We start from the raw sequence: 23,162 nt of genomic DNA, 5'->3' as shown, positions 1-23,162 counted from the left end.
CTTTGAATGTCTAACTCTCTCTTTCTCTCACTGTTTGCCAGCCACTTTGTTTGGTTTATCTTCTTCCTTCATCTCTACAATTTTTTCTTCGATTTTCTTAGATGGGTCGCATCATTTATGGATATGTAGTAGTGTTGTTGGGTCACAATTTTTCACATCTTCAATTTTTTTTCTTTTCACGATTTCAAATCCATGGACCTCTTTGAATGTCTAACTCTCTCTTTCTCTCACTGTTTGCCAGCCACTTTGTTTGGTTTATCTTCTTCCTTCATCTTTACAATTTTTTCTTCGATTTTCTTAGATGGGTCGCATCATTTATGGATTTGTAGTAGTGTTGTTGGGTCACAATTTTTCACATCTTCAATTTTTTTTTTCACGCAGCAATCACTTCTTGTTATTTGCCCTTTTTTCCACTTACCCTTTTGAGATTTTTCAGAGTTTTTTTAAGGAGAAATTAGGTTCTCATTCATCTTTCTTTTATTGCATTGATTAAAACCTTATTTCTTTTTAATTTTTTTTATTAATGTCTCTAGCTTTTAATGAATGTCATTATTTCAGTTATAAATTATTTACATATCAACATAATTAAATTTTATTTCTAAAATATATTCCTTTAGTGTTAGAAACATTACATTTAAACTTTGTATCATATATTTCTACATTTAGTTAGTACGATTTTTAATTGGCAACCCTATTTAATTTGTACCAATTATACTCATAATTTATTTATAATGTACCCATTTTTCTTTAATTATAAATGTACCACTATGTTAATTACATGTAAAATGTACTTTTTAAAAAAAAAAAAAATTTAGAATGACGTGACAATATCTGGTCAATAGATGATGATTTGTAATCGAGTAATGCTACACTTATCATTTTATTGTACCATGCATTGTAACATCTCTCAAATAGGGATGGGCCTCAACAACACACGTGACTTTCAGCTTTATTAAAGATATGGTAAAATTAGATGGTAAGATGTTAATTTATAACCATACATTGTTTATAAACCTTCCATAGTTTGTTTACTTAATTAGTCGACTTCTATATATGACCTTCAATTCATGCATCACAAACGCAATCCATTACCCTAATACTTTACTTCCTCCATCTTCATTTCTAAATCCCAATCATGGGTAGCCAAAACCTAGAGTTCCACGTCTTCTTGTTCCCTTACATGGGTCGCGGCCACATTATACCGATCTCAGATATGGCCAAGCTATTCGCAGCGCAAGGAGCGAGGACAACCATAGTCACAACTCCTCTCAACGCTTCAACATTCTCCAAAGCCACTCAGTCAAGCAAAACCAATTCCGGCAGCGTCAAAGTCGAAATCAAAACCATCAAGTTCCCTTCTGTAGAAGCCGGTCTGCCAGATGGTTGTGAGAATCTCGACTCACTCCCCCCACCAGATGGTTGTGGACATCGTGATGTATGATTAAAAGTTCTCAACAGGTAGTGGAGGTATTTAATAGTTAGGTTTTTTTTTTCAATTCAATGTGTTTTGGGTTCAAATATTTCCGTCTTAATTTAGAGTTGGATCCATCCCCGCCGTACCTGAGGTGCAGGCATTGCAAAGAGCGGCTGCTGAGGGGCGTTCAGACGCTGACCTGCGTCTTCTGCGGCAGAGAACACTGCAAGGACCTCCCTCCCGACCCCATCAATTTCCGGGATACTTTTGGGTACCGTTGGCTGCTCCAGTACCTGAGCTTAAGTGGATCGGTATGCGACTTGATTTTCTATCTTTTGTTTGGTTGATGAGAAAATTGAGATTAAGATGGGGAAATAAAATGGGGATTCCTTTTGTTGTGTTTGGTTGATGGGAAAACTTGAAAGAAACGGAATTTGAATTCTCAATGCGTTTATTCAAGAAAAATCACCACTTTAACAAATTATATGCTTTCTTGCTTGTGGATGATGAAAAAGATTGAAGCTTTGATTGTTTTAGTTTGCTAAATTTGTTTTACCAGCTTATTCTAGCCGCCCAACAGCGTAATGATGTCGAAAATTCTTTATCTGATTCGAAGCTATTTATGTTAATCTATAGTGCATGGAAAATTAAAATGGTTGAAGGTGATTTTGAAATAGTACATAGTATATGATGTGTATCAACATCTACTTAGTACTCGATATTAGGCAGATCACACTCGAAATTCGTAGGTGCTACTGATTTGTAGTCCATTTATTCAGCAACCATATCATCTAAGGGGGAAATTATAGTTTTGTCTGCCTATTGTTTGTTTGCTAGAAATGAGGTTTATTGTCCCCTCATCAATGTAGAGACTTTGAAATTAATTTTGTGGGGCTTCTTGAATACTTGGTAAAGTTTTAGAATTTGGTTTGCAGGAGATAGTGGATTTACCTGTTGGAGCAAATGAATTAAACAGAACACAGACTGGGCGGAAGGATGAGTTAAGTCTGGCTGATCTCTTAAATCTTGAAATAAAATGGACCTCTAAGCCAGAGAAAATTGAGACTGATCTCCCAAATGAGATCCCTAATCTGCTCAAATTACCAGATTTGGCTGGAGTCAATCTCGACAACTTTTTCTTAGAAGGAAAGAAAGGTGGTGCTTTGAGTAATTCCGAAGAGTTGTTCAGGTCTAGCACACAGATTGTCGGTAAAGAGCGTTTCCAAGGTCATGAAACTCTTAGGTTGTTTGAGAATGTAAAGCCTTTTGAGACAGTTGTGCAGACTACTGAAGGAGAGAGTGGTGATTCTGGTTGGGCGGCAAGTTTTCAGTTTGCTGCTTCTGAATCACAAGCTTCTGGAAACCTTCCTCAAGCTTCTGAAACCCTTCCTCCGGCCTCTGGAAACCTTCCTCAAGCTTCTGAAATCCTTCCTCGAGCTTCTGAAAACCTCCCTCAAGCTTCTGAAAGCTTTCCCCAAGAATCAAAATCCCTTGACCCCTTTGTGGGTTCCACGGTGGATCTTTCTGCCTACATAGGCACAGTATTTGGATCTGTAGTGGACTCAATGAATGAAAAATCAAACCATAGTGTGACTGGGTCTGCATCCATGTCCTCCAACTGGTTTCAAGATGATCTGTTGGGCGTTTCCAACTCTGGGTTTCTTGAGGGCCTGAACGGTTGGAAATCCTTGCTGAGGTGAGGGGTGGAATAGCTGAAAATGTGAATAACTCTTTTCCTGATGGCGTCGATTGGGTTCAAGACAACCAATTGCAGATCATTAGCAACAAGGATCTTGATAGTAAGACTACTTTGGAGAATGATGATTCGTTTGATGCTTGGAATGATTTCGCAAGCTCGAGTAATGCACCAAATATTGTGGATAGTTCTGTTAAACAAAAGTGGTGTGGATTGGGTTCAAGACAACCAATTGCAGACCACTAGCAACAAGGCTCTTGATAATAAGACTACTGACGCGGATGGTGATTCATTTGATGCTTGGAATGATTTTGCTAGCTCGAAGAATGCATCAAATCTTGCAGATAATTCTGTAAAACAAAGTATTAATCAGACGACATCTGTTGACCATACTTCAGAAACAAATTTGTTCGGCACTAGCAGCTCCAGTGACTTGGATTTTGGTAGCTTTTTGCAACCAGATTTCTCACCAGGAGCATTGAACAGTTCCAACAGTTCAACTGTAGTGGATAGAGTGCACCTAGAGCCTTCTGTATTAGACAGGTGCTTATATAAGCCAACATTTATCGGTGCTATTATAGCTGCAGAATCCTGTTTCGAATCACCGTGGAATGCTAATTTTCCGTTTTCAATAATGTAATACGTGAAGCTTCATGGAAACTGCTTGTGCTCGTTCTTTAAAGAACCTATGTTAACTCCTTCTTCTGTTGCGTGTTTAGGTTGGCTGATGCAAGCACTAACGATGGCAAAAAATCTGAAGATGTGGTGGAGGGCGGAGATGTTTCCAGCGTAAGAGCAGGGTCAAAATCTGACGATGTGGAGAGAATAATGTCAGAGATGCATGATCTCTCGTTTATGCTCGAAAGCACTCTTTCAATCCCTCCCAAGTAAGACGGATTACATCCGCCCTCTAAAGATTGAGACGTAATTTATTTATGTGTTTTTATAATGCAATGTTTGTTGTGCATCATGTAATTCTAGTTTTATATGTTCCATTTGTTCACAATTTTGTATTTTATTCTTTATAATCTTATGTAGAAATCAAAGAAATATACTGGAAGTTTTTTTCTACACGGCGATCAGAATGACTGTGATCGGACGGTATGTGTATTTTAACCAAAAGGCAGCAAGTGCAGAAAGAATTGATGAAGAATATGAATTTTTACACACAAAAAAAACAGAGTTGGGAAGGTGGGGTCTGTAGGACAACCATGTGACCACTCCAAGCATCACAAGGCTGTTAGTCACGCTCTGATCGCACGTTCATGGTTCAAGTAAGGTATGAATTATGAGTACGGAAATGACTATCTGCTAAGGTTTTGCCTTCAATTCAACCACATTGAAGCAACTACTATAAAAAATCAAGGATTCCAATTCAGAAAGAGTACCTATTGAGAAAGGAGAAAGCTGTTGATAAGGGAGGAGGATTCTCTACCCTCCTAATCTCTCTACCCTTTCATGCCCTCCTATTTGAACGGTCATGGTTAAGCCACGTTAACATCTTATTTTGAATTTTTTTTATAGAGATAATAAGATAAAAAACAATGTGTGAGAGGAGGGCACGGAAGGGGATGAGAATAGGAGGGTAGAGAATCCTTCTCTGTTGATAAAGCTGTAAGGAAGATTATGGTGGGTTTGGAAGCAGAGGAAATGAGAAGTAGAGCTTGGGAACTTGCAGAGCAGGCAAAGAGGGCTATTGAGAATTTCAATCTAGAAGAATAATTTGAGTTCTCCTTCGGCTGAAAGTTAAAACATAAAGGTCCATATTATTTCTTAGAAATGAACCGAAAAAAAAAAAACAGAGGTTAACTATTAAGTCCCCTTTTTATAAAAAAATAAAAATAAAAATTATTAAGTACTATTGAAAAGCAACCTAATAGTGCACCGGACGACTGAGTAGGAGGTCTTATTATCATAAAAAACTGTCTCAAGGGTAGCATAACCCCTTGCATATCTGAATTATGCAGTGCCTGAAACCACTGAGACCTCTTTAACCCTCTCAAACTGGCGGCTGGTGCCTTGTAGCTCAAGGCTGCTGCCATCGTACTGCCCATTGGTGAATGCAAGTGACACTGACACATGCACATTGGAGCCTGACAAGGACGAGGCCACTAGATTGCCTTGAGCTCGACCGACTTGGGTCGATCTCTTATCGGGAGTTTCGGTGATGGAATCGTCAATGGCGAAAATATGGTGCCAAATGAGGTGAAAGACTCAGGCTTGCAAGTAAAACACTATGGTTCTGAACGCTAGAATTATTGTGGACATGTGGCCTGTGCTTCTTGTTTTGGGAACACGACTCTTTTCCGACCAAACGATATAACAAGAGATTCAGAACAGTAACTCAAGTGAAATAATTTATATAATTGAGTGAGGGCATAATTCATAGTCTCCATGTTTACTGACTGCATCAATTAGTTAGAATGACGTGACAATATCCGGTCAATAGATGATGATTTGTAACCGAGTAATGCTACACTTACCATCTAAGTGTACCATCAATTGTAATCAATTGTAACATCTCTCTAATAGAGATGGAGCCCAACAACACATGCGGGTTTCATCTGTTTGAGTAAATGTAGAAATTTAGAGAATAATCGGAATGATGACTTTGAGGTACGACTTAAATCGTTTCCTTAAAGTGTTATTTACCCCCACTCAAATGAGTTTGCTAAAGGGTTCTTGGCAAATCAGTTCTAGGATACAACAAAGTATGAAATATTTAATTAGCAAAACCGAATTATATTCCCTTAGAAATAACTAGAAAGAAATTGTATGAATATGATGGAAAGAGTAGAGAGCAAGGAATGTACAAATAAATTTCTGAAAATCGTGTGTGAAACATTATGCCACAATAGGTATTTATAGGCATTAAAGCACTCGTTCATCGAGTCCTTTCATTTTAGTTGAAGATATACAACCTTTCTTATTAGTGTTGACCCAAAAGACATGTTTTCTATTTAGAAATTTTCAGAAAATAATTTTGACTTATTACATCTTTTAATTTTACTCATATAATTTGAGTAAGCATCTTGTCTTTTAACCAAAGTTGTAGTTCAACCAAAAGATACAAGGTTGACTTAAATCCAACCTTTTGCTACCATCATTTTCGTACACACATGCTGCACAATGCAGCACCGATATATATATATATATATATATATATATATAATATAGTATGTCATATGTTGCAATGCTTCACTCGAACTCGAAGAGAAGCAACGGTTGGGCAAATACCCAACTTTTCAGCCAACAAATATATGAATATATTCTTGAAATATTCAACATCATCTCCATGAAAGAGATGGTATTAGAAGGTAATATGTGTATAACCATACATTGTTGATAAGCCTTCCATAGTTTGTTTACTTAGTCGACTTCTATATATGACCCTCAATTCATGCATCACAAACGCAAACCATCACCCTAATACTTTACTTCCTCCATCTTCATTTCTAAATCCCAATCATGGGTAGCCAAAACCGTGAGTTCCACGTCTTCTTGTTCCCTTTCATGAGTCACGGCCACATGATACCGATCTCAGATATGGCCAAGCTATTCGCAGCGCAAGGAGTGAAGACAACCATAGTCACAACTCCTCTCAACGCTTCAACATTCTACAAAGCCACTCAATCAAGCAAAACCAATTCCGGCAGCGTCAAAGTCGAAATCAAAACCATCAAGTTCCCTTCAGAAGCCGGTCTACCAGATGGTTGTGAGATTCTCGACTCACTCGCTTCACCAGAATTATCCACCAATTTCCTCAAAGGAACAAGCTTGCTCCAAGAACCGCTTGAGCAGCTTCTGCTCGACCAAAACCCTAGTTTCCTTTTGGCTGACATATGTTTTCCATGGGCAACTGATGCAGCTGCAAAGTTTGATATTCCGAGGTTGGTTTTTCATGGCACTAGTTTCTTCGCCTTGGCTGCCTCATATAATATGAGCAAGTATGAGCCTTTCAAGAACAGTTCGTCCGATTTGGAACCTTTTGTGATTCCGAATTTTCCTGGTGAGATTACGATGACAAGAGCCCAAGTGCCTGCTTTTGACAAGGAAAATATTGAAAACGACGTGACCCGGATGCTCAAACGGGCCAAGGAATCTGAGCAGACGAGCTATGGAATTGTTGTGAACAGTTTCTATGAGCTCGAACCGGTTTATGCAGATTATTACAGAAACGTTTTGGGGAGGAAGGCTTGGCATATAGGCCCTGTTTCTCTGTGCAATAGAAGCAATGAAGAAAAAGCATTTAGAGGAAAAGCATCTTCCATCAACGAGCACGATTGCTTGAAGTGGCTTGGTTCAAAAGAACCCAATTCGGTGGTTTATGTGTGTTTTGGAAGCATGGCTAAATTCAATGCCTCTCAGCTTAAGAAGATTGCAATGGGGCTTCAGGCTTCTGGGCAGGACTTCATTTGGGTAGTGAGGAGAGGAAAAGATGATGACATGGAGAAAGAGGATTGGCTGCCAGAAGGGTTTGAGCATAAAATGGAAGGGAAAGGACTAATAATAAGAGGGTGGGCCCCGCAGCTTCTGATTCTTAATCATAGGGCTGTTGGCGGGTTTGTAACTCACTGTGGGTGGAACTCGACGTTGGAAGGCATTGCGGCTGGGTTGCCGATGGTGACGTGGCCGGTGTCGGCGGAGCAGTTTTACAACGAGAAGCTGGTGACCCAAGTGCTGAAAATAGGTGTTGGAGTGGGTGCTCAGAAATGGGTTAGTCTTGTTGGGGATTTCGTTAAGAAGAAAGCTGTTGATAAAGCTGTAAGGAGGATTATGGTGGGTGGGGAAGCAGAGGAAATGAGAAGTAGAGCTTGGGAACTTGCAGATCAGGCAAAGAGGGCTATTGAGAAAGGAGGATCATCAGATTCTGATTTGAATGCCCTAATTGAAGAGTTGAAATCCCGTGGTTAAAATGTTGGAGCACACATTTGGATGAGGCTTTACTTGCTGAATATTTTAGATGCATTTTTAGCCAAATTGGTCTCTCAAACTGGTATAAGTTCTTAGTTTGGTCCATAGCAATAAAAATCAATAGATGTAGTCCCTATGTTTGACTTTCCACCACCAATGTGATCCTTCTGTTATGTTTCTGTGATAACTTTGTTGTTTGCTGATCTGGCATATATATGGGATTAAAAACCTAATAATGTGGTGCCACATGAATTATACAAAATAATTCATTCTTTTAAACTATATAAGAAAGTGTAGTCAAACTCGGATTAGAGAGGATTTTGAAGGATTTTTAGAATCTATGAAAATCTAAGTATAGTCAATCGAGATTTTAATAATCATTTTTAATCCATCCAAATTTAGGTGTGTTTAAAAAACTAAAGATTTTGTAGGATTTCATTAAATTATGAATTTTGTGAGATTTGAGAGCAAAAAGTATATATAACCAAGACCAAATACAATCTTACCTCACTCCTTAGGATTTCAAATCCATGGACTTCTTTGAATGGCTGACTGTCTCTTCCTCTCACTACCTGCCAGCCACTTTGTTTGCTTTATCTTCTTCCTTCATTTCTACAATTTTTTTCTTTAATTTTCGTATATGGAAAAATGATGTTGGGTTGCATCATTTCTCATATGTAGAGCGTTGTTGGGTCACAATTTTCACATCTTCAATTTTTTTTTTCACGCACCAATCACTTCTTGTGATTTGTCCTGTTTTCCCCTTACTCTTGAGTTTTTTTTTTTTTCTAATCACCAGACCCTTTGCTGATTGTTGTCGTTTCTTCGAATTTACTAACTATGCACATATCTATTGAAATTATTTCGATTTTTGATTCATGTGTTTACTAATTCATATGGATTCAATTAGATACTAGAGTGTGATTGGGAGAGTTATTTAATCCAATTCTCAACTCTTTGTTCCCTCAACACGATTTATGAGATTCATATCCATCGATTATTGAAAATAAAATAAGTCAAGAGTAAAAAAAAAAAAAAATTATTCTCTTCTCCCTCCATTTTGGTTTTGGCAAGATGATCAAGAATATATTTCTCTTGAGTTCAATTTAGGTTAAGATCCGTCGTCTAAATTTACGTTAGATGTATCCAAACTTACTTAAATTGAAGACTCGTTTGATGTGTTTTTAAAATGATTAAAAGTGCTTTTAGTGAAATTGATTTTGAGTTCCAAAAAAACTTTTGATGCTCAAGATTATTACTTAAGTTTTGATAAACGTGCTTATTTTCTATTGATGACTCATTATTTGATTTATAAATTTGGTCTACCTAGTATTACCTCGAAATATCTAATAATGAAGGACATTGGATAACATATTTGCATAAATATTTTATGGGTAAAAAACTGTTTACTACCCTCAAGTTTCGTGGTTTTCAACATTTAGTACATCAAGTTTTTTTCGTCTCAGAGTCATACCTAAAGTGTAAATTTTGGGACAGTCTCATACATCCGTTAGTCAAACTGTTAAGTCTCTAGTTAACTGTGATGTGGCGCCCATGTGGCCAATGACTGGGCGCCACGTAGGTCGCCACGTGTGTCCACGTGTTTTTTTTTAAAGAGAGGGGTTTCAGTGAAAAAAAAGAAATTCCCGTCAAAATTTTTTTTCCCACAACCATGCACCTTACACTTTTTTCCCGCCAAAATTTTTTGAAAAAAAAAATCAAGCTTCCTAGGAAAAATGCCACAACTTTCTATTCCAAATCTGCAAATTCAATTCCAAACAAACTTTGAATTCTAAATATGCAAATTCATCATTTAAACTACCAACAAAGTTGAATTCTCAACAGCTTTCAATTCACAACAAAGTTCAATATACACCATCCAATTCACACTAATGGGTCAAGGTGTTCTTCCAAAAACACTAAAGATTTGTCCAAAAAACTGTACAAAACACTAATGGGTCTACTTTAACAACTAATTGAACTCTGTCCAAAACACTAAATATCTATCGAAAAGTTGTTTAAAAACAAAACTAAGGGCATATTCAACTATAACAAAATGAACCCTTAAACAACCTAAAGCATTAAAGCAGCATCATGGAACATTCCTCCTCCTTTTCTGACCTCTTGCAGTAGACTTTGAAGTGGTTTGAGAGGCTTGAGTTGGCTGAGATGAAGGTTGTGGAGCTTCTTGAGTGCATGGCTGAGATGACTGAGAGGGTTGTGATGCCTTAGATGTTGAGGCCTAAGTAATGAACCCAAATAACAAATTCACTTAAGAAATGAAAAATCAACAAAAAATATCAAAATTATACCTCATTTTTCTTGCTTTTTCTTCCTTTTCTAGCAGCTGGAGGAGGATGAGTGGTAGGGCATCTGGCATTGTTGTGTCCCGAGGCCTTGCAAACACTACATTTCACACTTTTTTGCCCTCTCTTGCTTAACTTGAATTCATTTTCATCACCCTCCCTATGTCTCCTCTTTTTTGGTCTCCCCGATTGCCTTTTAAAAGTTGGAGGAATAATGCATTTGTTTTCAGATAGCTCCCAAAATTTCATGCCTTGGACGGGTTGAATCAAGTTTTCGTAAGCTTCAAAGTACTTATCCTTCTTGTGCCAAGAGGAAACAAATTCCTCAGGTTGTCTCCTTGCATAATAGATGGCCAAGCAACCATGTATGCAAGGAAAGCCTGTCAAATCCCATCTTCTGCATGAGCAAGTGCACCCATTCAAATCCACCACAAATACATTGCCTTTGCCTTCATCCACTTCAAATTTTTCTCCTCCAGACCATGTAGCTACAGTGTGTGAGCTTTTCAGTTTGTACTCCTCCAACTTCTTCTGGATTTTTGGGCAGATAGGTCTTTTATCCTTCCTCATTGCATCTCTTCTCAACCATATCATCTTCATCAATAAAACTCTTATAGTTTCCAGCATGGTAATAATAGGCTTGTCCTTAGACCTTAGGATAAAAGAATTGAAGCTCTCACAGAGGTTGTTTAACAAAATGTCACATTGAGTGTGTGTCTCAAAGTGTAACCTACTCCAATGCAAGGCTAGTTTCTTCTCCAACCATTTATAAGCTTTTTTCATTCAGCCTATTCGCCTTAGCCATACTCTCCCTAAAATCAGCGATGGTTATTGCCTTGGCAACATTCCACAAGGCATCATTTAGTCATTTCCCTTTAAACCCATCTGCCTTGTAGTTAGTGTATAAGTGCTTAACATAGAATCGATGATTACAATTAGGCAGCACCTTCTCAAAAGCTGGTATTAAACCCTTTTGTTTGTCAGAAATGAAAGTCCAAGCACGCTGGTTCACAATTCCCAAGTCAGCATGTAGCAGTTCCAGAAACCAAACCTAACTGTCATTGTTCTCGAGCTCTACTATAGCATATGCAATAACCCAAGTTTGGTTATTTGCATCCATTCCCACTGCAGACAGTAACTGGTCCTTGAACATTCCCTTCAAGTGACAACCATCCAACCCTATAAGCTGCCTACATCCATTCTTAAATCCATTTTTGCAAGCCCCCAAACAAATATAAATCCTCTGAAATATCACATGAGCATCATCATAGGGCAGCACCTTCATCTGAATTGTACTACCCGGGTTTATCCTCTTAAACTCATCATAGTACTCCCACAACTTTGTGTACTAGTCCAAGTTACTCCCCTCAAGGATTTTCAAACACTATGATCTCACTCTGTAGGCTGTCTTGATGAGGATCTTAACCATTCTTTCCTCTTTCACTGTTTCCACAAATGTAGTGATGGGCATGCTTGGGTTGAGTCTGAACTTGTCCACATACCTCTTCACAAGCCATGCCACTTTGCAGTTAGGACTTTCCTTCCAAATCCTCGGACATTCATGTTTCCCAACATAGGTTTTCACTTGGATTGAATCTTCATTGTACATCCTAGAAGCATACAATCTCCATGGACAATTTTTCTCACACCTTGCACTAATCTTCCAATTCTCATTCATTTTTAGCTTAATAAAAGGTGCACCATGCTTAATAGAGTGAGACCACACTGCCTCTCTCAACTGTGCAGCATCTCTGAACTTTCATCCCTTTTCAAACTTTGGATCATCCTTGTCGGCTTCTTCATTAAACTCAGGGTAGATGACATTCTCATCACATTCTGAACCTGAATCGTCAACACTGTGCAGGCCATCTGAGTCTTGTCTCTCATCATCAAAGGGAATGTCTTCTACATTCCTTGCATCAATAACGTCTTCTGGATGTTGGTTCCCAACCCCTTCACCCATTTCAGTAACCTCTTCACCCCTTTCAACATCTCTAACGACACTTTCTACAGTCATATCCTCTACTGCACGACGATCATCATCTTCCAAACTGTAGTCACTATCCACAAACTCACTATCTGTAGTGTCATCCTCTGCATTTACTGCCATAATAAATGCATATTTGTTAAAAACTAAACTTTGCAAAAATAATTGAATACTGAAATTAAAATTGTAAAAATAAATGTTTCAAAATTTTTACCTTCATTAGCTTCTACTTCGATCCCTTCATTAACTTCTTCAGCTTCGTGACCTTCTTCAGTTTCATCACCTTCATCATCAGCATTAAGAGGACCATCTTCAGCCTTATCTCCACTTCCTTGTCCTTCCTCAGTTGCTTCAGCCTCATGTTCATCATCACCATTGTAGGCTATGTCATTCAAAAGACATAGCCGTTTTTCTATGTCATCCGCACCCTCTTTTGCTTTACCTTTCTTCAGTTTTGATCCACTTCCCTTTGTAATCGAAATTGCCACCCTCGATTCCTCAATATCTTCTATAATGACACTTTTTTTTAATATGGCACTCTCATATGGATTCATCAAAAGCTTATGTTTCAAGGTAGCTTCTTTCAGACTTAGATGTTCTAGGTACATTTCTATTTCCCTAACCCCTGGAACATACTTGCACATTTCACCCATATCTTGGTCCCGTTCAATAAGCCTTAATCCTTCACAATAAGACATCCCAAGAATCCTATAGTGATACAACATAAACCCATAATATCCTAACTCCTTAACCATTTCATCAATCTCGAAAAAAGACATGAAGTCCTTGTCTAAATAATCAAACCAACCCTCAAACCTTCCCGTATATGCACTTTCAGACCACTTCCTACCGTGGTTAATTTTAAGGCTAAATAATTCGGGCATGCCTGCAAAGTCAAGGAGAAAGGTGAAAACAACATAAAATCTTGGAGGCACATGAGGAAAAAGGTGAAAACACTAGTAGGACCATGAGGAAAAAAAGTGAAAACAAAACCATGGGGACCATGAATACAGGTCCACTTTTTTTCCTGAAACCTTAGAAAAAAAGGTGAAAACAAAACCAATGGGGACCACGATTGAAGACAAACAATTGAAAAATTGAAAGCAAAACCACGGGGACCACGATTGAAAACAAAACCAATGGAACTCACAGATCCCTAATCCCTAAAATTCAAAATTGAAAAATCGAAAGAGGTAGGTTACTTACGATAAAGTGGTGTTTCACCCACTTCAATCTTCCTTTTATCCCACCCCATCAGCAACGATGGCTTCTTGACAATCTTTCCCAGAAACGTGTGCGCAACGTACGACGGCGTGCGAGGTCGAGTGACGGCCCGTGGGTAGGGTTTCGGACTGAGATGGGGGGTCGCAATTTTCTAGGAGTGAAAAGTGGTTTCACTTTTCACTTTTTCTGGGTGAGATGGGGGGTTGCGATTTTTGAATTTTGAGGTGTAGTGACGGCGTGCGAGGTGGAGTAGACGGCGAGGTGGAGCGATGGCAAGGTCGAGTGACGGCCCGTGGGTAGGGTTTCAGACGGAGATGGGGGGTCGCGATTTTCTGAGGGAGTGAAAAGTGGTTTCACTTTTCACTTTTTCACTTTTCTGGGTAAGATGAGGGGTTGCGATTTTTTATGTTTGATTTTTGAATTTCTTTTTTTTTTCACTAAAACCCCTTTCTTAAAAGAAAAACATGTGGACACACATGGCGCCCAATCATTGGCCACATGGGCGCCACGTTACAGTTAACTGGAGACTTAATAGTTTGACCAACGGATTATGAGACTATCTCAAAATTTACACTTTAGGTATGACTTTGAGACAAAAAAAACTTTATGTACTAAATGTTGAAAACCACGAAACTTGAGGGTAGTAAACAGTCTTTTACCCATATTTTATTGGTTTTGGCAACTATTACATTTAGGTAAGAAACTTTCTTTTTGGGTAAATCTCAGTTTACTACCGTCAAGTTTCGTGGTTTTCAATATTTAGTACATGAATATTTTTTCGTCCCAAAGTTATACCTAAAGTGTTAATTCTAGGATAATCTCATACATTCGTTAGTCTGGCTATTAAATCTCTCGTTAACTGATGATGTGGCACCTATGTGGACAATGACAGGGCGCTACATGTCATTAAAGGTCCACGTGGAAATTAAAAATTAAAAATTTAGAATGGGAACAGTTAAAAGTGAAAACCACTTTTCACTCGAAGCTCACACGCCTAGAAATCTCGATCCCTCATCTTCGTCCGAAACCCTACCAACTCGTTGTCGCTCAACCTCACCGTCGACCCAACTCATTGTCGATCACATGCCGGCGTACATTGCACACACCTTTGCACATCAAAGAAGGGGCACCGTTTCTGGGCAAGGTTGTCATAAAGCCATTGATGGCGATGAGGTGGCAAAAAAGGAGGATTGAAGTAGCTGAAACACCAGTTTATTGTAAGTAATCTATCTTTTTCGAAGTGTAGATAATATGGGTTTAGGTTTTCCGATTTTTTCAATCTTTCAATTTCGGGATTTGTGAGTTCCACTCCCATTTTTTTTCTATGGTTTCTGGAATTGTGTTTTGTAGTGGGTTTCCTGCATTGTTAATTGTTTTCAATGTGCATATGGTTTTGTCTTCATTCATGGTCTCAATTGTAACCTTTAAAAAACCTTGTATTCATGGTCCCCATAGTTTTGTTTTCACCTTTTGTCCTCATGGTCCTACAAGTTAGTGTTTGGGGTTAACTTTTTGGGTTTTAAAACCTTTTTCCTTGACTTTGCAGGCATGCTTGAATTATTTACCCTTAAAATTAACCACAATGGGAAGTGGTCCGAAAAAACATATATGGGAGGGTTTGGGGCTTGGTTTGATTACCTAGACAAAGACTTCATGTCTTTTTTTGAGATTGATGAAATGGTTAAGGAATTAGGATATGACAGGTTTATCTTGTATCACTATAGGATTCCTGGGATGTCTTATAAGGAGGGATTAAGGCTTATTGAATGGGACAAAGATGTGGGTAAAATGTGCGAGTATGTTCCTGGGACTAGGGGAAATAGAAATGTACCTAGAATATCTAAGTCCGAAGCAAGCTACCATGAAACATAAACTTTTGATCTAGATGAGAGTGGCATATTAAAAAAATGTGTCACTATAGAAGATATTAAGGAATCGAGGGTGGCAATTTCGATTACAAAGGGAAGTGGATCAAAACTGAAGAAGGGTATAGCAAAAAGGGGTGCTGATCACTTAGAAAAATGGCTATGTCTTTTGAATGACATAGCCTACAATGGTGATGATGAACATGAGGCTAAAGCAATTGAGGAAGGACAAGGAAGTGGAGATGAGGCCAAAGATGGTCATTTCAATGCTGATAATGAATGTGATGAATATGATGAAGGTGACGAAGGTGAAGAAGGTCATGAAATTGAAGAAGTTAATGAAGTGGTTGAACTAGAAGCTAATGAAGGTAAAAGTTTTATAACATTTATTTCTACAATTTTAATTTCAATATTCAATTATTTTTGCAAAGGTTAGGTTTTTAACAAATATGCATTGTTTGTGGCAGTAAATGCAGAGGATGACACTACTGATAGTGAGTTTGTGGACAGTGACTATAGTTTGGAAGATGATGATTGTCATGCACTAGATGATACGGTTGTAGACACTATGATTGGAGATGCTGAAAGAGGTGAAGGGGTTGAGAACCAACATCCAGAAGAAGTTATTGATGCAAGGGATGTAGAAGACGTTCCCCTTGATGATGAGAAAGAAGACTCAGATAGCCTGCACAATGTTAACGATTTAGGTTCAAAATATGATGAGAAAGTCATCTACCTTGAGTTCAATGAAGAAGCCGACATGGATGATCCAAAGTTTGAAAATGGAATGAAGTTCAGAGATGCTGCACAGTTGAGAAAGACAGTGTGGTCTCACTCCATTAAGCATGATGCACCTTCTATTAAGCTAAAAAGGAATAAGAAATGGAAGATTAGTGCAAAGTGTGGGAAAAACTGTCCATGGAGATTGTATGTTTCCATGATGTACAATGAAGATTCAATGCAAGTGAAAACTTATGTTAGGAAACATGAATGTTTAAGGATTTAGAGGGAAAATCTTAACTACAAAATGACATGGCTTGGGAAGAGGTATGTGGATAAGTTCAGACTCAACCCAAGCATGCCTATCACTACATTTATGGAGACAGTGAATGAGGAAATAATGGTTAAGATCTACCTCAAGACAGCCTACAGAGTGAGATCACAGTGTTTGAAAATCCTTAAGAGGAGTAATGTGGATTAGTACACAAAGTTGTGGGAGTACTGTGATGAGCTTAGGAGGACAAACCCTGGTAGTATAGTTAAGATGAAGGTGCTACCCTATGATGATGCTCATGTGATATTTCAGAGGATTTATATTTGTTTGGGGGCTTGCAAAAATGGATTTAAGAATGGATGTAGGCAGCTTGTAGGGTTGGATGGTTGTCACTTGAAATGAGTGTTCAAGGGCCAGTTACTGTCTACAGTGGGAATTGATGCAAATAACCAAACTTGGGTTATTGCATATGCCATAGTAGAGCTCGAGAACAAGGACAATTAGGTTCGATTTTTGGAACTACTAGTTGCTGACTTGGGAATCGTCAACCAACGTGGTTAGACTTTCATTTCTGACAAACAAAAGGGTTTAATACCAGCTTTTAAGAATGTGTTGCCTAATTGTAATCATCGGTTATGTGTTAGTCACTTATACACAAACTACAAGGTAGATGGGTTTAAAGGGAAATGATTAAAGGTTGCCTTGTGGAATGCTGCCAAGTTAACAACCATCGCTGATTTGAGAGAGAGTATGGCTGAGTTGAATAGGCTGAATAGTGAAGGCTTTAAATGGTTAATGAAGAGACTAGCCTTGCATTGGAGTAGGTCACACTTTAAGATACACACTTAGTGTGACATTCTCTTAAACAACCTTTGTGAGAGCTTCAATTTTTTTATCCTGAGGGCTAGGGACAAGCCTATTATTACCATGTTGGAAACTATAAGAGTTTTATTGATGAAGAGGATATGGTTGAGAAGAGATGTAATCAGGAAGGATAAAGGAGCTATCTGCCCAAAAATCCAAAAGAAGTTGGATGAGTATAAGCTAAAAAGCTCATACACTATAGCTACATAGTCTGGAGGAGAAAATTTTGAAGTGGATGAAGGCAAAGGCAATATATTTAAAAATTTGAAGTGGATGAAGGCAGAGGCAATATATTTATAGTGCATTTGAATGGGTGCACTTGCTCATGCAGAAGATGGGATTTGACAAGCTTTCCTTACATACATGTTTGCTCAGCCATCTATTATGCAAGGAGACAGCCTGAGGAATTTGTTTCCTCTTGATACAAGAAGGAGAAGTAGTTTGAAGCTTACGAAAACTTGATTCAACCCACCCAAGGCATGAAATATTGGGAGCCATCTAAAAACACATGCATTCTTCCTCCAACTTTTAAAAGGCAGCCTGGGAGACCAAAAAAGAAGAGAAAGATGGAGGGTGATGAAAATTAATTCAAGTTAAGCAAGATAGGGTAAAAAAGTGTGAAGTGTAGTGTTTGCAAGGGCTCGGGACACAACAAGGCCAAATGCCCAACCACTCATCATCTTCCAGCTGCTAGAAAACGAAGAAAAAGAAAGAAAAATGAGGTATAATTTTGATATATTTTTTTTATTTTTCATTTCTTAAGTGAATTTGTTATTTGTGAAGCGTAATATCTGTGAGTACTAATGTTTTATGGGTTCATTACTTAGGCCTCAACATCTAAGGTATCACAACCTTCTCAGTCATCACAACCATGCACTCAGGAAGCTCCACAACCTTCATCTTAGCTAACTCAATCCTCTCAAACCATTTCAAAGTCTACTACTAGAGGTCAGAAAAGGAGGAGGAATGTTTCATGATGCTGCTTCAATGCTTTAGGTTGTTTAAGGGTTCATTTTATTGTAGTTGAATATACCCTTAGTTTTTTTGGAAACAAATTTCAGATAGATCTTTAGTGCTTTGGACAGATCTTTGGTGTTTTTTGTACTCTTATTTTGGTTTAGTACTGTACTTATATTTTGGAAGAAAACCTTGACCCATTAGTTGTTAAAGTTGTGGTCTTTTGATACTTTCCTGTGAATTGGAGGGTGTACAACTTGGAATATTGAACTTTGTTGTGAATTGAAAGTTGTTGACAATTGAACTTTGTTGTGAACCCTTGAAACTTTGTTGTTGGTAGTTGGTAGTTTAAAGGATGAATTTGCAGATTTAGAATTGAAAGTTTGTTTAGATTTGAATTTGTAGATTTGGAATAGAAAGTTGTTGTTTTTTCCCTATTTAATTTGATTTTTTTTTATAAAAATTTTCGTAGGAAAAAAGGAAGGCAGTACACAGTTATGCGTGGACCCCTTAATGACATGTTGCACCTAGTCATTGTCCACATGGATGCTACGTCATCAGTTAATGAGAGACTTAATAGCCAGACTAATAGACGTATGAGATTGTCTAAAAATTAACACCTTAGGTTTGACTTTGAGACGAAAAAAACCTCCATGTACCAAATGTTGAAAACCATGAAACTTAAGGGTAGTGAACTAATATTTACCCTTTCTTTTTCTTTTCTTTTTTGTTCTACTTCTCCTTGTTTATCCAAAGATTTGTCGTTTATTGTTGTAATTGTGATAATTTTGAACCTACCATAGAAAAATTAGTTGCAAAACTCAAAGATTACTTGTTTACCAATTAGTAACACAATTACTGTCAATTAAAATAATAATAACTGATCACGCATGTTCACGTCAGGAATTTCCGTCGGGGATGTTTCCTGGCCGACGAGCGCACAGCTCCCCGAGAGGTTGGCGCCGGTTGAGGGCTGTTGTCGGGCTTCTGCTTCACTGTCGGGCTTTGTTGGGCAAGGCTCGTCGGGCAAGGCTTATCGGGCAAGACTCGTCAGGCACGGCTTGTCGGGTAAGGCTGGAAGAGAAGGACAGCATTAACTTTGAGAGGTGCCTTTATGGGGCCTTAGGTGTAGGCCTTGAGGCTCACAATCAAGATTAACTTCTAAGTACTCAGGCGTGCCACTGCCATCTTTAGCATGGCAGATGTAAAATGGATGTCGAGTTTTAGTTGTATATATATATATATATATATATATATATATATATATATATATATATATATATATGCCCGAGAAACCGTGTTAGTTATAACAGGTGCCTTTGTGGGGCCTTAGGTGTAGGCCTTGAGGCTTCCCATCAATAACTAAACCAGTGCTCGAACATATAATATTTGTTCCATTGATTGCAGGAGCCTTACAACTATTATACTTCTGATTACCCGAATCTGAGAGATAGAACGAACCCAAATAGGTGCCTTTGTGTGGCCTTAGGTATAGGCCTTGAGGCTTCCCATAAGAATTCGTTCTTATACTCAAACGTTCTAGACTGCGGAATGGAATGAATCCAAATAGATGCCTTTATGGGGCCTTAGGTGTAGGCTTTGAGGCTTCCTATCAGAATCCATTCCATGCTTAAGCGTTCTATGATAATCATAATATAATTGAAATAAAACTAAGGGGTAGGTCGATTACTTGCGCCCCAAGTAACTTCGGACTTCTTGTTTATCAAGGATTATCGTGGATGGGTTAAGTCCACATAAGGTTCTTTTTTATGCCTTGAGGCCAAGGACTTTCAACTGATCAAATTTACATGCCCGAGGGCAGAACTTAGATCTGGTTTGAACAATGAAGATATATTCAAATCGGATCCAAGTACTAAGAGACTCTTTTAATAGTCATCTTATTAGAAATAACTTGAATACAACTGGAAGTATACAACATATTGCTAGGCTAATGAATGAAAAGATAAAAACAAAGAAGGTCGGGCAAGGTTTAACCTTGTCGGGCAAGCCTGGTCGTCTTGCAGGTTCCTATCTTTGTGGTTTATCAAGGGTCTGAGAGCTTTTAGGGAGAGGTAAGGAGAGGAGTTTACAAAGAGAAATCGATACTACAGCAAGGTTGAACAGGGTAGCAGAGCTATTACAAGGGTTTGAGTGAAGGCTTGTCCCGAGAGGGATAAAGGCTTGGGCTGACTACAGCTTCGTTTTGAAGGCAAATCTGGCTTTGAGCAGAGTTTGTGCTTGCATTTGTTTGTTTGTTTGAGTGTTCTTAATCCTGATTTCTCTTTCTTCTTTTATAGACAACTCAACTTGGCCTCTTGTAGCAGCAGCCTTGCCCGAATGCAACTTGAGAGGTAGTGACTCATCAGCTATTTTACTTGTTCTGCCATTATAAAGTACTTTATGGGCTGTATAGATGGTCAGTCTATACCACTTGGCCTTTGGGTAGGTGAGCAAGTGGTCTTCATGAGCTGCACCAAGTCAGAAAAGCCATTTTCTGTTTTCTGGGCTTTGGGTGGGCTTAGGCCGATTCTTCCTTTAGGCATCCCTTTGGGCTAGCCCCCTCTCCTGAGCCCAAAGTTCAAGTTTTGATCCAAACAACGCCATGATTACATGAAATACGACTGTGATGGTGCATATATGAGTATGTTTCATGTGATAATTTGAATACTAAAATAAATGTATGATGTGTTTATACAATGTTTTAATATTAAGTAATCAAGATGAATAATTGGTGGTAATTTGATTACCTACATTAGGAATCTTTTGATAGCAGTATTTCAAGCTAATTATCTACTTTTAAACGAAATAAAGTGATGCCACATGAATTATACAAAGTAATTAATTCTTTTAAACTATTTAAGTAGGTGTAATCAAATTCGGACTTGAGAAGATTTTAAAAAACTTTAAATTCTAGTATAGTCAACTAAAAAATGTTAAAGGATTTTTAGAATCTATGAAAATCTAGGTATAGTCAATCGAGATTTTAATAGTCATTTTCAAAGTCCATCCAAATCTAAGTGTATTAAAAAACTAGAGATTTTGTAAGATTTTATTGAGTTGTGTATTTTGTGGGATTTGAGAGCAAGAAATATATATAACCAAAACCAAATAAAATCCTACCTCACACCTTAGGATTTCAAATCCATGGACCTCTTTGAATGTCTAAGGGCTAGTTTGGTATTGCTATACTTTAAAAAAAAAACTGTTTTTGCCATGCTGTAAATTAAAGCAGTTAGTGTTTGGTATTTTTTTTTTTTTTATAAAAGTGCTTTTGATAAAAAAAAAAAGCAATGTATGAGTATTTGGTAAATTCTTATATAAAACTGCTGTGACTATGTCAAATGGTTGAAAAGGATATGATGGTATAAATAATATGATGCTTTAGATTTTGGCCCTTACAACTCATTATTTCTAGATAAAAACCCATCTATTTTTAAAGATCTAGTTTAAGCCCAAATTTAAAATTTGCAAACATATGGGAACACTATTGACCTATTAATACAATTTATTTACACTCATGCCACTCATACTTTATGGTCCCTTTTCCAAATTCCTAAATTTATGCAAAATTAAAAGTAGTATAAAAAGTGAAATAAAATGTAAAAAGTGTTTGCATTAACCGTATCCACGTCAAACTAGAAAAGTAGTTTTTTTTTTTCGTGATTTATTTTGTAGCAATTTTACCCATATTAATTGGTAGGTAAATTAGTTTGTTCCAATTATTTAAAAAAAAAATACTACACCTATATTATATATTTTGAATCAAATAACATTCCTCTAACTTGTTTGTAGGTAAATTTATTGTTGATTTTATACATCAAACTGCATTTCTTTTGTTATAGGTAAATTATTTTCCATGTACAAGTACTTATGTTAGGCACGTTTTGTTGTTGGTATACATACAATATTTTGTATCATTGTAAAGAAAGATATTACATTACACCCATGGTATAATTGTTGTAGGTAAATTATTGGAAATTAATTTGTAGTTAGGTAATGAACATTTTGCATCATTAGAAATGAACATTTCAAATAGTAGGTAGGTAAATTAATTTGTTCTAATTATATAAAAAAAATTACACTACACCTAGTTATATTTAATTTTTCCAATTATTAAAAAAATTTATATACACCCGACCAAATAACATTTATCTAACTTGTAGGTAAATTATTTTCCATGTATTGTTAGATATGTTAGGCACGTTTTATTGTTATATAAACATGGGTGTAACATTTTATTTTTAATATTATGCATCGAACTACATTTCTTCTTAATATAGGTAACTTATTTTCCATGTATTAGTACATTTGTTAGGTATGTTTTGTTGTTGGTATAAACATTATTTTGCATCAGTTTAAAATATATATATATATATATATATATATATATATTATATTTCACCCATGGTATAATTGTTGTAGGTAAATTAATGTGCATGTAGATAATGAAATACAATGTTCTAATATATTAATAAAAAAAGGATAAATTCAAAAGTATTCAAGAGTAGGGTGAAAAAAACTGAATCGAATAATTTTATGAAAATTCAAAGCCTTTCTAATATGCAATAAATTTTTAATATTAATGTCTTTTTTTTTCTTGTTGCAAAATCATTTACTCTCTCCTTACAATTAATTGTCTACATCAAATATGTAATAGGGGTATTTTAGGCATGTGAAAAATGTAAAATGTGTGAAGTAATATGAAATTAATGAATTTGCTTATGTGGATCCTAGTCATTGGATTTTCTTTGGGTAAAAAAGTTATGTATGGTTTTATATGAAGAAAATTGAGTTGGAAAGGCTAAAATCATATTTTCAGTAAATAATATAATAAAATAATTATTTATAATTGTCTTTCTAGAAGTGTGCTCTCCCTCATATTCTCCGGACTTTTTCTTCTTCTTCTTCTTCTTCGTTTTCTCCATCGTCTTCGTGTTCTTC

At 37.1% G+C, this 23,162-nt stretch overlaps 2 protein-coding genes, 1 long non-coding RNA gene and 1 pseudogene across 3 annotated transcripts; 3 read left to right on the top strand and 1 right to left on the bottom strand.

Moving 5' to 3' along the window:
- Nucleotides 1-779: 779 nt before the first annotated feature.
- On the top strand, nt 780-1,980 carry LOC126612336 (uncharacterized). The gene is made up of 2 exons (XR_007619000.1): nt 780-1,458; nt 1,538-1,980. It is a non-coding gene; the product is annotated as an uncharacterized LOC126612336 (long non-coding RNA).
- A 1,137-nt stretch (nt 1,981-3,117) lies between these two features.
- Nucleotides 3,118-4,926, top strand: LOC126612319 (uncharacterized). The gene is made up of 3 exons (XM_050280711.1): nt 3,118-3,746; nt 3,830-3,997; nt 4,149-4,926. Exons 1-3 carry the CDS (start codon nt 3,154-3,156, stop codon nt 4,312-4,314), a joined length of 927 nt encoding a protein of 308 aa, XP_050136668.1. The 5' UTR covers nt 3,118-3,153; the 3' UTR covers nt 4,315-4,926.
- Nucleotides 4,927-6,422: 1,496 nt separating this feature from the next.
- LOC126612312 (scopoletin glucosyltransferase-like) lies at nt 6,423-8,174 on the top strand. Its single transcript, XM_050280703.1, has one exon. The coding sequence runs from the start codon at nt 6,579-6,581 to the stop codon at nt 8,022-8,024; it is 1,446 nt and encodes a 481-aa protein (XP_050136660.1). The 5' UTR covers nt 6,423-6,578; the 3' UTR covers nt 8,025-8,174.
- A 3,504-nt stretch (nt 8,175-11,678) lies between these two features.
- Nucleotides 11,679-12,970, bottom strand: LOC126611753 (uncharacterized; annotated as a pseudogene).
- Nucleotides 12,971-23,162: the final 10,192 nt, after the last annotated feature.

This window comes from Malus sylvestris, chromosome 17 (assembly GCF_916048215.2).
Source record: "Malus sylvestris chromosome 17, drMalSylv7.2, whole genome shotgun sequence".
NCBI lineage: Eukaryota > Viridiplantae > Streptophyta > Magnoliopsida > Rosales > Rosaceae > Malus > Malus sylvestris.
This window is presented reverse-complemented; position numbering and strand designations above follow the sequence as displayed.

Excerpts from the sequence above, each read along its gene's own strand:
- LOC126612312 (XM_050280703.1), top strand. The coding sequence starts at position 6,579 with ATGGGTAGCCAAAACCGTGAGTTCCACGTCTTCTTGTTCCCTTTCATG.
- LOC126612319 (XM_050280711.1), top strand. The coding sequence starts at position 3,154 with ATGGCGTCGATTGGGTTCAAGACAACCAATTGCAGATCATTAGCAACA. Across the intron at positions 3,747-3,829 it reads AATTTTCCGTTTTCAATAAT|GTTGGCTGATGCAAGCACTA; the intron begins GTAATACGTGAA and ends TTGCGTGTTTAG. Across the intron at positions 3,998-4,148 it reads ACTCTTTCAATCCCTCCCAA|AAATCAAAGAAATATACTGG; the intron begins GTAAGACGGATT and ends AATCTTATGTAG.